The sequence below is a fragment of the Entelurus aequoreus genome, linkage group LG05 (assembly GCF_033978785.1).
Source record: "Entelurus aequoreus isolate RoL-2023_Sb linkage group LG05, RoL_Eaeq_v1.1, whole genome shotgun sequence".
Lineage (NCBI taxonomy): Eukaryota > Metazoa > Chordata > Actinopteri > Syngnathiformes > Syngnathidae > Entelurus > Entelurus aequoreus.
The window spans coordinates 4,141,821-4,159,079 of NC_084735.1; the positions used below are offsets into that span (position 1 = coordinate 4,141,821).

The following is a 17,259-nucleotide window of genomic DNA, read 5'->3' on the forward strand; positions in this document are numbered from 1 at the left end:
GAGTGTTACTCCTGGTAATACTGGTAAAGTGCTGAGTGTTACTCCTAGTAATACTGGTAAAGTACTGAGTGTTACTCCTAGTAATACTGGTAAAGTACTTACAGTTAGTCCCACTCCAATGAAGATGCACATCATTCCCACGCTGATGTAAGCACAACATCGCCTCCTAGGGAGAGCACTGCCCACTGACGAGCTGCCAACACACAAATATTCATAATTACATCATATTACTACATGTGACATGTAGGCCAGTCTAGTACCCGCACTCTTTTACTTGGCATCGTTTTGCTGAAATAAGCAGGGGCGTCCATGATAAAGATGGCAACATATGTTGCTCCAAAAGCTGTGTGTACCTTTCAGCATTGTGTGTGTGACAATCATTGCTACTTTAACTTCAACTTTTTCATCTTAGATGAGCTCGGGCCCAGCGAAGCGTTTCCGGGTGTTGTTGACAAATGGCTTTGGCTTTGCATAGCAGAGTTTTAACTTGCACCCACAGATGTAGCGGCCAACTGTAGTTACTGACAGTGGTTCTGTGGAGTGTTCTCGAGCACACGTGGTGATATCCTTTACACACTGATGTGACGCGCGTGTGTCATGAGGCGGATTAAAGGCAGCAGCTGACTGAGCGTGAAGACGATGATGTCGCATGCAAACTTCACACCAATGTTAGCTCCTCTTAAAGGGACAGGCACTCACATTTTCTTGCAGTGGGGACATTTGGCCAAGGTGTTGAAGCGCAGCTCCATCCACTGTGAAACAGTACATGTTAGAGGAGTCAGTGTGCAGCTTGTGGACTATTACACCACCGACACCAGGTGGTGTCAGGGAGTGTCAAACAGTACATGTTAGAGGAGTCAGTGTGCAGCTTGTGGACTATTACACCACCGACACCAGGTGCTGCTAACACTGGGCAGCTGCGGTTCATTGAGGATACGGATCACTTCTATCATCGTGTCACTTGTATCACCTTTCATACAACAATGATAACACAAGCATGATCTCATATCAAATGTATCACATGGTCAAATGTATCGCCTTTAGCGCCATTATAAAATGTATCGCCATTACTTAATTTGCCAGCATTATCAAATTTGTCGCCTCTTTCAAATGCATCGCCTTTATCACCATTATCATATGTATCGCCGTTATCACCATTATCATATGTATCGCCTTTATCCCCATTATCATATGTATCGCCTTTATCCCCATTATCATACGTATCGCCTTTATCACCATTATCACATGTATCACCTTTATCACCATTATCACATGTATCGCCTATATCACCATTATCATATGTATCGCTTTTATCATCATTACCAGATGTATCACTTTTATCACCATTATCATATGTATCGCCTTTATCACCATTATCACATGTATCGCCTATATCACCATTATCACATGTATCGCCTTTATCATATGTATCGCCTTTATCCCCATAATCATAAGTATTACCTTTATCACCGTTATCATAAGTATTGCCTTTATCACCATTATCATATGTATCGCCGTTATCACCATTATCATATGTATCGCCTTTATCCCCATTATCATATGTATCGCCTTTATCCCCATTATCATACGTATCGCCTTTATCACCATTATCACATGTATCACCTTTATCACCATTATCACATGTATCGCCTATATCACCATTATCATATGTATCGCTTTTATCACCATTATCACATGTATCACCTTTACCACATTATCATATGTATCGCCTTTATCACCATTGTCACATGTATCACCTTTATCACCATTATCACATGTGTCACCTTTATCATATGTATCGCCTTTATCCCCATAATCATAAGTATTACCTTTATCACCGTTATCATAAGTATTGCCTTTATCACCATTATCATCTGTATCGCCTTTATCACCATTATCATAAGTATTGCCTTTATCACCATTATCACATGTATCGCCTATATCACCATTATCACATGTATCGCCTTTACCACCATTATCACATGTATCACCTTTATCACCATTATCACATGTATCACCTTTACCACATTATCATATGTATCGCCTTTATCACCATTGTCACATGTATCACCTTTATCACCATTATCACATGTGTCACCTTTATCATATGTATCGCCTTTATCCCCATAATCATAAGTATTACCTTTATCACCGTTATCATAAGTATTGCCTTTATCACCATTATCATCTGTATCGCCTTTATCACCATTATCATAAGTATTGCCTTTATCACCATTATCATATGTATCGCCTTTATCACCATTATCATATGTATCACCTTTATCACCATTATCACATGTATCGCCTTTACCACCATTATCATATGTATCGCCTTTATCACCATTATCACATGTATTGCCTTTATCATATGTATCGCCTTTATCACCATTATCATATGTATCGCATTTATCACCATTATCATATGTATCGATTTTATCACCATTATCATATGTATCGCTTTTATCATATGTATCGCTTTTATCACCATTATCATATGTATCGCTTTTATCACCATTATCATATGTATCGGCCTTATCACCATTATCACATGTATCGCCTTTATCACCTTTATCATATCTATCGCCTTTATCACCATTATCCAAAGTATTGCCTTTATCACATGTATCACCTTTATCACCATTATCATATGTATCACCTTTATCACCATTATCACATGTATCACCTTTACCCCCATTATCATATGTATCGCCTTTACCACCATTGTCACATGTATCACCTTTATCACCATTATCACATGTGTCACCTTTATCATATGTATCGCCTTTATCACCATAATCATAAGTATTACCTTTATCACCGTTATCATAAGTATTGCCTTTATCACCGTTATCATCTGTATCGCCTTTATCACCATTATCATAAGTATTGCCTTTATCACCATTATCATATGTATCGCCTTTATCACCATTATCATATGCATCTCCTTTATCACCATTATCACATGTATCGCCTTTACCACCATTATCATATGTATCGCCTTTATCACCATTATCACATGTATCGCCTTTACCACCATTATCATATGTATCGCCTTTATCACCATTATCACATGTATCGCCTTCATCATATGTATCACCTTTATCACCATTATCATATGTATCGCATTTATCACCATTATCATATGTATCGATTTTATCACCATTATCATATGTATCGCTTTTATCATATGTATCGCTTTTATCACCATTATCATATGTATCGCTTTTATCACCATTATCATATGTATCAGCCTTATCACCATTATCACATGTATCGCCTTTATCACCTTTATCATATCTATCGCCTTTTACACCATTATCCAAAGTATTGCCTTTATCACATGTATCACCTTTATCACCATTATCATATGTATCACCTTTATCACCATTATCACATGTATCACCTTTACCACCATTATCATATGTATCGCCTTTACCACCATTGTCACATGCATCACCTTTATCACCATTATCACATGTGTCACCTTTATCATATGTATCGCCTTTATCACCATAATCATAAGTATTACCTTTATACCACCATTATCATATGTATTGCCTTTATCACCATTATCATATGTATCGCCTTTATCACTATTATCATAAGTATTGCCTTTATCACCACTATTATATGTATCGCCTTTATCACCATTATCATATGCATCGCCTTTATCACCATTATCACATGTATCGCCTTTACCACCATTATCATATGTATCGCCTTTATCACCATTATCACATGTATCACATTTATCACCATTATCATATGTATCGCCTTTATCACATGTATCGCCTTTATCACCATTATCACATGTATCGCCTTTATCACCATTATCACATGCATCGCCTTTATCACCATTATCATATGTATCGCCTTTATCACATTATCATATGTATCGCCTTTATCACCATTATCCTAAGTATTGCCTTTATCACCATTATCATATGTATCGCCTTTATCACCATTATCATATGCATCGCCTTTATCACCATTATCATATGTATCGCCTTTATCACTATTATCATAAGTATTGCCTTCATCACCATTATCATATGTATCGCCTTTATCACCATTATCACATGTATCGCCTTTATCGCCATTATCATATGTATCGCCTTTATCACCATTATTATATGTATCGCCTTTATCACCATTATCACATGTATCGCCTTTACCACCATTATCATATGTATCGCCTTTATCACCATTATCACATGTATCGCCTTTATCACCATTATCATATGTATCGCCTTTATCACCATTATCATATGTATCACATTTATCACCATTATCATATGTATCGCTTTTATCACCATTATCATATGTATCGGCCTTATCACCATTATCACACGTATCGCCGTTATCACCTTTATCATATCTATCGCCTTTATCACCATTATCCTAAGTATTGCCTTTATCACCATTATCATATGTATCGCCTTTATCACCATTATCACATGCATCGCCTTTATCACCATTATCACATGTATCGTCTTTCTCACCATTATCACATGTATCGCCTTTATCACCATTATCACATGCATCACCTTTATCACCATTATCACATGTATCGCCTTTATCACATTATCATATGTATCGCCTTTATCACCATTATCCTAAGTATTGCCTTTATCACCATTATCATATGTATCGCCTTTATCACCATTATCATATGCATCGCCTTTATCACCATTATCATATGTATCGCCTTTACCACCATTATCATATGTATCGCCTTTATCACCATTATCACATGTATCGCCTTTATCACCATTATCATATGTATCGCATTTATCACCATTATCATATGTATCGCATTTATCACCATTATCCTAAGTATTGCCTTTATCACATTATCATATGTATCACCTTTATCACCATTATCACATGCATCGCCTTTATCACCATTATCACATGTATCGCCTTTATCACCATTATCACATGTATCGCCTTTATCACCATTATCACATGCATCGCCTTTATCACCATTATCATATGTATCGCCTTTATCACCTTTATCATATTTATCGCCTTTATCACATTATCATATGTATCGCCTATATCACCATTATCATATGTATCGCTTTTATCACCATTATCATATGTATTGCTTTTATCACCATTATCACATGTATCGCCTTTATCACTATTATCGCATGTATCACCTTTATCACCATTATCACATGTATCACATTTATCACCATTATCATATGTATCGCCTTTATCACTATTATCACATGTACCGCCTTTATCACCATTATCGCATGTATCGCCTTTATCCACTTGAATAAATGTATCCCCATTATAAAATGTATCGCCTCTATAAAATGTATCGCTATTACTACTATGTCAGCATAATCAAATTTGTCGCCTTTACCAAATGTATCGCCTTAATCGCCTTTTTAAAATGTATCACCATTATTAAAATTAAATAAATTCATAAAAGAAACATTTTAAAAATGAATTGCCGTTATCAAATTTACGTACGAGAAAAGTGTTTGTTTACATACCAGGAAAGTGTTTGTTTACGTACGAGGAAAGTGTTTGTTTACGTACAAAGAAAGTGTTTGTTTACATACGAGGAAAGTGTTTGTTTACATACCAGGAAAGTGTTTGTTTACGTACAAAGAAAGTGTTTGTTTACATACGAGGAAAGTGTTTGTTTACATACGAGGAAAGTGTTTGTTTACGTACGAGGAAAGTGTTTGTTTACATACGAGGAAAGTGTTTGTTTACGTACAAAGAAAGTGTTTGTTTACATACGAGGAAAGTGTTTGTTTACGTACAAAGAAAGTGTTTGTTTACGTACGAGGAAAGTGTTTGTTTACGTACGAGGAAAGTGTTTGTTTACGTACAAAGAAAGTGTTTGTTTACGTACAAAGAAAGTGTTTGTTTACATACGAGGAAAGTGTTTGTTTACGTACAAAGAAAGTGTTTGTTTACGTACGAGGAAAGTGTTTGTTTACGTACAAAGAAAGTGTTTACGTACGAGGAAAGTGTTTGTTTACGTACAAAGAAAGTGTTTGTTTACGTACGAGGAAAGTGTTTGTTTACATACGAGGAAAGTGTTTGTTTACATACCAGGAAAGTGTTTGTTTACGTACGAGGAAAGTGTTTGTTTACGTACGAGGAAAGTGTTTGTTTACATACGAGGAAAGTGTTTGTTTACATAAGAGGAAAGTGTTTGTTTACGTACGAGGAAAGTGTTTGTTTGCATACGAGGAAAGTGTTTGTTTACGTACGAGGAAAGTGTTTGTTTACATACGAGGAAAGTGTTTGTTTACATACGAGGAAAGTGTTTGTTTACGTACGAGGAAAGTGTTTGTTTACATACGAGGAAAGTGTTTGTTTACATATGAGGAAAGTGTTTGTTTACGTACGAGGAAAGTGTTTGTTTACATACGAGGAAAGTGTTTGTTTACATATGAGGAAAGTGTTTGTTTACATACCAGGAAAGTGTTTGTTTACATATGAGGAAAGTGTTTGTTTACATACCAGGAAAGTGTTAGTTTACATACCAGGAAAGTGTTTGTTTACATACCAGGAAAGTGTTAGTTTACATACCAGGAAAGTGTTAGTTTACATACCAGGAAAGTGTTTGTTTACATACCAGGAAAGTGTTTGTTTACATATGAGGAAAGTGTTAGTTTACATACCAGGAAAGTGTTTGTTTACATACCAGGAAAGTGTTAGTTTACATACCAGGAAAGTGTTAGTTTACATACCAGGAAAGTGTTTGTTTACATACCAGGAAAGTGTTAGTTTACATACCAGGAAAGTGTTAGTTTACATACCAGGAAAGTGTTTGTTTACATACCAGGAAAGTGTTTGTTTACATATGAGGAAAGTGTTTGTTTACATACCAGGAAAGTGTTTGTTTACGTACGAGGAAAGTGTTTGTTTACATACGAGGAAAGTGTTTGTTTACATAAGAGGAAAGTGTTTGTTTACGTACGAGGAAAGTGTTTGTTTGCATACGAGGAAAGTGTTTGTTTACGTACGAGGAAAGTGTTTGTTTACATACGAGGAAAGTGTTTGTTTACGTACGAGGAAAGTGTTTGTTTACATACGAGGAAAGTGTTTGTTTACATATGAGGAAAGTGTTTGTTTACGTACGAGGAAAGTGTTTGTTTACATACGAGGAAAGTGTTTGTTTACATATGAGGAAAGTGTTTGTTTACATACCAGGAAAGTGTTTGTTTACATATGAGGAAAGTGTTTGTTTACATACCAGGAAAGTGTTAGTTTACATACCAGGAAAGTGTTTGTTTACATACCAGGAAAGTGTTAGTTTACATACCAGGAAAGTGTTAGTTTACATACCAGGAAAGTGTTTGTTTACATACCAGGAAAGTGTTTGTTTACATATGAGGAAAGTGTTAGTTTACATACCAGGAAAGTGTTAGTTTACATACCAGGAAAGTGTTAGTTTACATACCAGGAAAGTGTTAGTTTACATACCAGGAAAGTGTTGCCGCAGTGTCCACAGACCACACGCGTGCCCTCAGGCTGCAGGGGCAGGGCAGGCTGGGCTGGCTGCTCCTCAGGGACGACCACCACGGGGCTCAGGTTGATGATGCGTCTGCTGTCGGGTGGGAAAGGAAAGTGAAAGTAACTTTCTGATCATGATCGGGAGTGCATGAGAAAGTGGAAACTATGAAGCAAAGTAGTTGTGGTGCTAAGTGCTGAGTCAGCATGAATAGCGCATGCAGAGCTTGTTGACACGTGCAAGACTACATCAGGAGGTTGCCTACAGCCACGCGGCGCCCCCTACCAGTTGGGTCGAGGACATCCTATCCTCCTGGACGTGTCTTTGCAGATGAGCAGGCAGTTGCAGGGACACCTCACGTACTTCTTCCCCGTGGGCGGGTTCTTGATGGGCTGCAGGAAGTGGGCAGGGTGAGGCCAGGAAGTGGAGCGAGGCGAGAAAGAGGAAGTGGACTCACGGTGGCCTCGTTGCACAGCGTGCACTTGACCACGTGCTGGTGCAGCTTGCCGTCCAGCTGGATGAGCGACTGGCACACGCGGCAGTTGATGACCGGCACGCCGCTCGCGTCCGGGCTGGCGATGGCCGTGTAAGGGGGAGGTAGTTCCGCTGCGGCGGGACACAAAGTCAGGGCGGGTGCACACACATGTTGCCCTCGTTTGTTTGTTTGTTTGGTGAAGTCATGTGTCAGGAGCCACCTTTCAACCGACAATCTAGCTCAGCAACTATCACGCTAATGCTAATGCTAGCCACGACAACACATGTTTGTGTTGTTGTGAACGACATCATCCATGTCACATATAAAGTATGTGAACGACATCATCCATGTCACATATAAAGTATGTGAACGACATCATCCATGTCACATCCATCACATATAAAGTATGTGAACGACATCATCCATGTCACATCTATCACATATAAAGTATGTGAACGACATCATCCATGTCACATCTATCACATATAAAGTATGTGAACGACATCATCCATGTCACATCCATCACATATAAAGTATGTGAACGACATCATCCATGTCACATCCATCACATATAAAGTATGTGAACGACATCATCCATGTCACATCCATCACATATAAAGTATGTGAACGACATCATCCATGTCACATCCATCACATATAAAGTATGTGAACGACATCATCCATGTCACATCCATCACATATAAAGTATGTGAACGACATCATCCATGTCACATCCATCACATATAAAGTATGTAAACGACATCATCCATGTCACATCCATCACATATAAAGTATGTGAACGACATCATCCATGTCACATCCATCACATATAAAGTATGTGAACGACATCATCCATGTCACATCCATCACATATAAAGTATGTGAACGACATCATCCATGTCACATCCATCACATATAAAGTATGTGAACGACATCATCCATGTCACATCCATCACATATAAAGTATGTGAACGACATCATCCATGTCACATCCATCACATATAAAGTATGTGAACGACATCATCCATGTCACATATAAAGTATGTGAACGACATCATCCATGTCACATCCATCACATATAAAGTAGATGTGAGATCAATGTAAGATCCATGACAAATCAATGTCAGGTCAATGTCGTACATGACTTACTTTACGTAACATGACGTACTTTACGTAACATGAATTACTTTACGTAACATGACGTACTTTACGTAACATTAATTACTTTACGTAACATGACGTACTTTATGTAACATGAATTACTTTACGTAACATGACGTACTTTACGTAACATGATGTACTTTACGTAACATGACGTACTTTACGTAACATGACGTACTTTACGTAACATGAATTACTTTACGTAACATGACGTACTTTACGTAACATTAATTACTTTACGTAACATGACGTACTTTATGTAACATGAATTACTTTACGTAACATGACGTACTTTACGTAACATGATGTACTTTACGTAACATGACGTACTTTACGTAACATGACGTACTTTACGTAACATGATGTACTTTACGTAACATGACGTACTTTACGTAACATGGCTTACTTTACGTAACATGACGTACTTTACGTAACATGACGTACTTTACGTAACATGACGTACTTTACATAACATGATGTACTTTACGTAACATGATTTACTTTACGTAACATGACGTACTTTACCTAACATGAATTACTTTACGTAACATGACGTACTTTACCTAACATGATGTACTTTACGTAACATGACGTACTTTACGTAACATGACTTACTTTACGTAACATGACGTACTTTACGTAACATGACGTACTTTACGTAACATGAAGTACTTTACGTAACATGACTTACTTTACGTAACATGACGTACTTTACGTAACATGATGTACTTTACGTTACATGACTTACTTTACGTAACATGACGTACTTTACCTAACATGAATTACTTTACGTAACATGACGTACTTTACGTAACATGATGTACTTTACGTAACATGACGTACTTTACGTAACATGATGTACTTTACGTAACATGACGTACTTTACGTAACATGATGTACTTTACGTAACATGACGTACTTTACGTAACATGACTTACTTTACGTAACATGACTTACTTTACGTAACATGATGTACTTTACGTAACATGACTTACTTTACGTAACATGACTTACTTTACGTAACATGAAGTACTTTACGTAACATGACGTACTTTACGTAACATGACTTACTTTACGTAACATGACTTACTTTACGTAACATGACATACTTTACATAACATGATGTACTTTACGTAACATGACTTACTTTACGTAACATGACGTACTTTACATAACATGACGTACTTTACGTAACATGACTTACTTTACGTAACATGACTTACTTTACGTAACATGACGTACTTTACGTAACATGACGTACTTTGCGCAACATGATTTACCTTACGTAACATGATGTACTTTACGTAACATGACTTACTTTACGTAACATGACTTACTTTACGTAACATGACTTACTTTACGTAACATGACGTACTTTACATAACATGACGTACTTTACGTAACATGACTTACTTTACGTAACATGACTTACTTTACGTAACATGACGTACTTTACGTAACATGACGTACTTTGCGCAACATGATTTACCTTACGTAACATGATGTACTTTATGTAACATGACTTACTTTATGTAACATGACTTACTTTACGTAACATGACTTACTTTACGTAACATGACGTACTTTACGTAACATGACTTACTTTACGTAACATGACTTACTTTACGTAACATGACTTACTTTACGTAACATTACGTACTTTACGTAATATGACGTACTTTATGTAACATGACTTACTTTACGTAACATGGCATACTTTACGTAACATGATGTACTTTACGTAACATGATGTACTTTACATAACATGACGTACTTTACGTAACATGATTTACTTTACGTAACATGACGTACTTTACGTAACATGACGTACTTTACGTAACATGATGTACTTTACATAACATCAATCAATCAATCAATCAATGTTTATTTATATAGCCCTAAATCACAAGTGTCTCAAAGGGCTGTACAAGGATGACATACTTTACGTAACATGATGTACTTTACTTACTTTACATAACATGACGTACTTTACTTACTTTACATAACATGACGTACTTTACGTAACATGACGTACTTTACATAACATGACGTACTTTACTTACTTTACATAACATGATGTACTTTACGTAACATGAGATAACTGACATTAGTGTCAGTGTGATATCAAACATGATTATTCATTATCGGTATCAGTGTGATATGACACATGATTATTCATTATCAGTAAAGTAGTATCAGTATGACATCACAACAAGCGGAAGAAAATGGATGGATGGATCGATGGATTATTCATTATCAGTATCAGTGTGATATCACACGTGATTATTCCTTATTAATGATTATCATCAGTGTAATATCACACATGATTATTCATTATTCATTATCAGTATGAGTGTGATATCACACGGGATTATTCATTATCGGTATCAGTGTGATATCACACGTGGATATTCATGAACTAGTATCAGTGCAAGTGATGTCAGACCTTCTCTCCACGTGACAACATGTGACCAGCCTGGCCGTGAGCGAGGGGGCGGAGCCAGAATAACAACAATGGGGTCTTCAAAGAAGAAGGCGGCTGCCGCAGGTCAGATACAGGGTGATGTATGATATCATTCATTCTGTGTGCTCATGTGACCAGTCACATGACCATTGCACACTTTTTCATAGCAGCACAACATTACAGTTGGCGAAGCCATCATTCATTCACACCTGCCGCCCCGGTGTGTTAAGATGTGTAGAGAAGCCTGGAGACTTCCTTCATTAACACTTCACAACTTCAAATGTTGTCTCAAAGGTGACAAATATTTATCACCTCAATCATTGACTAACATCTAGTCACAGTCCTAGTCACAGTCCTAGTCACAGTCCTAGTCACAGTCCTAGTCACAGTCCTAGTCACACATCTAGTCACACATCTAGTCACACATCTAGTCACAGTCCTAGTCACAGTCCTAGTCACACATCTAGTCACAGTCCTAGTCACAGTCCTAGTCACACTCCTAGTCACACTCCTAGTCACACATCTAGTCACACATCTAGTCACACATCTAGTCACAGTCCTAGTCACAGTCCTAGTCACACATCTAGTCACAGTCCTAGTCACAGTCCTAGTCACACTCCTAGTCACACTCCTAGTCACACATCTAGTCACAGTCCTACTCACAGTCCTAGTCACAGTCCTAGTCACAGTCCTAGTCACACATCTAGTCACAGTCCTAGTCACAGTCCTAGTCACAGTACTAGTCACAGTCCTAGTCACAGTCCTAGTCACACTCTTAGTCACACATCTAGTCACAGTCCTAGTCACAGTCCTAGTCACAGTCTTAGTCACACATCTAGTCACAGTACTAGTCACAGTCCTAGTCACAGTCCTAGTCACAGTCCTAGTCACACATCTAGTCGCAGTCCTAGTCACAGTCCTAGTCACAGTCCTAGTCACACATCTAGTCACAGTCCTAGTCACAGTCGTAGTCACACATCTAGTCACAGTCCTAGTCACAGTCCTAGTCACACTCCTAGTCACACTCCTAGTCACAGTCCTAGTCACAGTCCTAGTCACAGTCCTAGTCACACATCTAGTCACAGTCCTAGTCACAGTCCTAGTCACACTCCTATTCACACATCTAGTCACAGTCCTAGTCACAGTCCTAGTCACAGTCCTAGTCACACATCTAGTCACAGTCCTAGTCACACTCCTAGTCACAGTCCTAGTCACAGTCCTAGTCACACTCCTAGTCACACATCTAGTCACAGTCGTAGTCACAGTCCTAGTCACACTCCTAGTCACACTCCTAGTCACAGTCCTGGTCACACTCCTAGTCACACTCCTAGTCACAGTCCTAGTCACACTCCTAGTCACAGTCCTAGGCACAGTCCTAGTCACACTCCTAGTCACAGTCCTAGTCACAGTCCTAGTCACACTCCTAGTCACAGTCCTAGTCACACTCCTAGTCACACTTCTAGTCACAGTCCTAGTCACAGTCCTAGGGAGAGTCCTAGTCCTACAAAGCATCCTATTGGGCTAAGTGTGCTAGTAAGCGTACTAGTAGGCTAAGCATCCTAGTAGGCTAAGTGTGATAGTAAGTGTGCTAGTAAGTGTCCTAATAAGTGTCCTAATAAGTGTCCTAGTAAGCGTCCTAGTAGGCTAAGTGTGCTAGTACGCGTCCTAGTAAGCATCCTAGTAGGCTAAGTGTGCTAGTAAGCATCCTAGTAGGCTAAGTGTGCTAGTACGGGTCCTAGTAAGCATCCTAGTAGGCTAAGTGTGCTAGTAAGTGTCCTAGTAGGCAAAGCATACTAGTAGGCTAAGTTTGCTAGTAAGTGTCCTAGTAGGCTAAGCATACTAGTAGGCTAAGTGTGCTAGTACGCATCCTAGTAGGCTAAGTGTGCTAGTACGCGTCCTAGTAAGCGTTCTAGTAGGCGTTCTAGTAGGCTAAGTGTGCTAGTACGTGTCCTAGTAAGCATTCTATCCTAGTATGCTAAGTGTGCTAGTAAGTGTCCTAGTAGGCTAAGCATCCTAGTAGGCTAAGTGTGCTAGTACGCGTCCTAGTAAGCGTCCTAGTAGGCTAAGTGTGCTAGTACGTGTCCTAGTATGCTAAGTGTGCTAGTAAGTGTCCTAGTAGGCTAAGCATCCTAGTAGGCTAAGTGTCCTAGTAAGCATCCTAGTAGGCTAAGTGTGCTAGTAAGTGTCCTAGTAGGCTAAGCATCCTAGTAGGCTAAGTGTCCTATTAAGCATCCTAGTAGGCTAAGTGTGTTAGTAAGTGTCCTAGTAGGCTAAGCATCCTTGTAGGCTAAGTGTCCTGGTAAGCATCCTAGTAGGCTAAGTGTGCTAGTAAGTGTCCTAGTAGGCTAAGCATCCTTGTAGGCTAAGTGTCCTAGTAAGCATCCTAGTAGGCTAAGTGTGCTAGTAAGTGTCCTAGTAGGCTAAGCATCCTAGTAGGCTAAGTGTCCTAGTAAGCATCCTAGTAGGCTAAGTGTGCTAGTAAGCATCCTAGTAGGCTAAGTGTGCTAGTACGCGCCCTAGTAAGCATCCTAGTAGGCTAAGTGTGCTAGTAAGTGTCCTAGTAGGCTAAGCATACTAGTAGGCTAAGTGTGCTAGTAAGTGTCCTAGTAGGCTAAGCATACTAGTAGGCTAAGTGTGCTAGTATGCATCCTAGCAGGCTAAGTGTGCTAGTATGCGTCCTAGTAAGCGTCCTAGTAGGTTAAGTGTGCTAGTATGTGTCCTAGTAAGCATCCTAGTATGCTAAGTGTGCTAGTAAGTGTCCTAGTAGGCTAAGCATACTAGTAGGCTAAGTGTGCTAGTATGCATCCTAGTAGGCTAAGTGTGCTAGTACGTGTCCTAGTAAGCATCCTAGTAGGTTAAGTGTGCTAGTACGTGTCCTAGTAAGCATCCTAGTATGCTATGTGTGCTAGTAAGTGTCCTAGTAGGCTAAGCATCCTAGTAGGCTAAGTGTGCTAGTATGCGTCCTAGTAAGCGTCCTAGTAGGCTAAGTGTGCTAGTACGTGTCCTAGTAAGCATCCTAGTATGCTAAGTGTGCTAGTAAGTGTCCTAGTAGGCTAAGCATCCTAGTAGGCTAAGTGTCCTAGTAAGCATCCTAGTAGGCTAAGTGTGCTAGTAAGTGTCCTAGTAGGCTAAGCATCCTAGTAGGCTAAGTGTCCTAGTAAGCATCCTAGTAGGCTAAGTGTGCTAGTAAGTGTCCTAGTAGGCTAAGCATCCTAGTAGGCTAAGTGTCCTAGTAAGCATCCTAGTAGGCTAAGTGTGCTAGTAAGTGTCCTAGTAGGCTAAGCATACTAGTAGGCTAAGTGTGCTAGTATGCATCCTAGCAGGCTAAGTCTGCTAGTACGCGTCCAAGTAAGCGTCCTAATAGGCTAAGTGTGCTAGTACGTGTCCTAGTAAGCATCCTAGTATGCTAAGTGTGCTAGTAAGTGTCCTAGTAGGCTAAGCATCCTAGTAGGCTAAGTGTCCTAGAAGCATCCTAGTAGGCTAAGTGTGCTAGTAAGCATCCTAGTAGGCTAAGCATCCTAGTAGGCTAAGTGTGCTAGTAAGCATACTAGTAGGCTAAGTGTGCTAGTAAGCATCCTAGTAGGCTGCGTGTCCTAGTAAGCATCCTAGTAGGCTAAGTGTGCTAGTAAGCATCCTAGTAGGCTAAGCATCCTAGTAGGCTAAGTGTGCTAGTAAGCATACTAGTAGGCTAAGTGTGCTAGTAAGCATCCTAGTAGGCTGCGTGTCCTAGTAAGCATCCTAGTAGGCTAAGTGTGCTAGTAAGCATCCTAGTAGGCTAAGTGTGCTAGTAAGCATCCTAGTAGGCTGCGTGTCCTAGTAAGCATCCTAGTAGGCTAAGTGTGCTAGAAAGCATCCTAGTAGGCTAAGCATCCTAGTAGGCTAAGTGTGCTAGTAAGCATCCTAGTAGGCTAAGTGTGCTAGTAAGCATCCTAGTAGGCTAAGTGTCCTAGTAAGCATCCTAGTAGGCTAAGTGTGCTAGTAAGCATCCTAGTAGGCTAAGTGTGCTAGTAAGTGTCCTAGTAGGCTAAGCATCCTAGTAGGCTAAGTGTCCTAGAAGCATCCTAGTAGGCTAAGTGTGCTAGTAAGCATCCTAGTAGGCTAAGCATCCTAGTAGGCTAAGTGTGCTAGTAAGCATCCTAGTAGGCTGCATGTGCTAGTAAGCATCCTAGTAGGCTGCGTGTCCTAGTAAGCATCCTAGTAGGCTAAGTGTGCTAGTAAGCATCCTAGTAGGCTAAGTGTGCTAGTAAGCATCCTAGTAGGCTAAGTGTGCTAGTAAGCATCCTAGTAGGCTAAGTGTGCTAGTAAGCATCCTAGTATGCTAAGTGTGCTAGTAAGCATCCTAGTAGGCTGCGTGTCCTAGTAAGCATCCTAGTAGGCTACGTGTGCTAGTAAGCATCCTAGTAGGCTAAGTGTGCTAGTAAGTGTCCTAGTAGGCTAAGTGTGCTAGTAAGCATCCTAGTATGCTAAGTGTGCTAGTAAGTGTCCTAGTAAGCATCCTAGTAGGCTAAGTGTGCTAGTAAGCATCCTAGTAGGCTAAGTGTGCTAGTAAGCATCCTAGTAGGCTAAGTGTGCTAGTAAGCATCCTAGTAGGCTAAGTGTGCTAGTAAGCATCCTAGTAGGCTAAGTGTGCTAGTAAGTGTCCTAGTAGGCTGCGTGTGCTAGTAGGCGTCCTAGCAAGTGTGCTAGTAAGCATCCTAGTAGGCTAAGTGTGCTAGTAAGCATCCTAGTAGGCTAAGTGTGCTAGTAAGCATCCTAGTAGGCTAAGTGTGCTAGTAAGCATCCTAGTAGGCTAAGTGTGCTAGTAAGCATCCTAGTAGGCTAAGTGTGCTAGTAAGCATCCTAGTAGGCTAAGTGTGCTAGTAAGCATCCTAGTAGGCTAAGTGTGCTAGTAAGTGTCCTAGTAGGCTAAGCATCCTAGTAGGCTAAGTGTCCTAGAAGCATCCTAGTAGGCTAAGTGTGCTAGTAAGCATCCTAGTAGGCTAAGCATCCTAGTAGGCTAAGTGTGCTAGTAAGCATCCTAGTAGGCTGCGTGTGCTAGTAAGCATCCTAGTAGGCTGCGTGTCCTAGTAAGCATCCTAGTAGGCTAAGTGTGCTAGTAAGCATCCTAGTAGGCTAAGTGTGCTAGTAAGCATCCTAGTAGGCTAAGTGTGCTAGTAAGCATCCTAGTAGGCTAAGTGTGCTAGTAAGCATCCTAGTAGGCTAAGTGTGCTAGTAAGCATCCTAGTAGGCTGCGTGTCCTAGTAAGCATCCTAGTAGGCTACGTGTGCTAGTAAGCATCCTAGTAGGCTACGTGTGCTAGTAAGTGTCCTAGTAGGCTAAGTGTGCTAGTAAGCATCCTAGTATGCTAAGTGTGCTAGTAAGTGTCCTAGTAAGCATCCTAGTAGGCTAAGTGTGCTAGTAAGCATCCTAGTAGGCTAAGTGTGCTAGTAAGCATCCTAGTAGGCTAAGTGTGCTAGTAAGCATCCTAGTAGGCTAAGTGTGCTAGTAAGTGTCCTAGTAGGCTAAGTGTGCTAGTAAGCATCCTAGTAGGCTGCGTGTCCTAGTAAGCATCCTAGTAGGCTACGTGTGCTAGTAAGCATCCTAGTAGGCTAAGTGTGCTAGTAAGTGTCCTAGTAGGCTAAGTGTGCTAGTAAGCATCCTAGTATGCTAAGTGTGCTAGTAAGTGTCCTA

At 39.8% G+C, this 17,259-nt stretch overlaps 1 protein-coding gene across 3 annotated transcripts in view; it reads right to left on the reverse strand.

Moving 5' to 3' along the window:
- Positions 1-17,259, reverse strand: part of LOC133650032 (type 2 phosphatidylinositol 4,5-bisphosphate 4-phosphatase) — a 37,828-nt gene that overhangs the window by 10,186 nt on the left and 10,383 nt on the right. For all 3 annotated transcript variants that reach the window (XR_009826177.1, XM_062046787.1, XM_062046788.1), the window contains exons 3-7: positions 7,947-8,095; positions 7,775-7,881; positions 7,462-7,585; positions 700-752; positions 103-193 (exon numbers count right to left, since the gene is read on the reverse strand). Coding sequence is in view for 2 of the 3 variants with exons in the window: in XM_062046787.1 (XP_061902771.1) it covers positions 103-193; positions 700-752; positions 7,462-7,585; positions 7,775-7,881; positions 7,947-8,095 (524 nt within the window). In the remaining variant the exon portion in view is untranslated. The remainder of the gene's footprint in view (positions 1-102; positions 194-699; positions 753-7,461; positions 7,586-7,774; positions 7,882-7,946; positions 8,096-17,259) is intronic.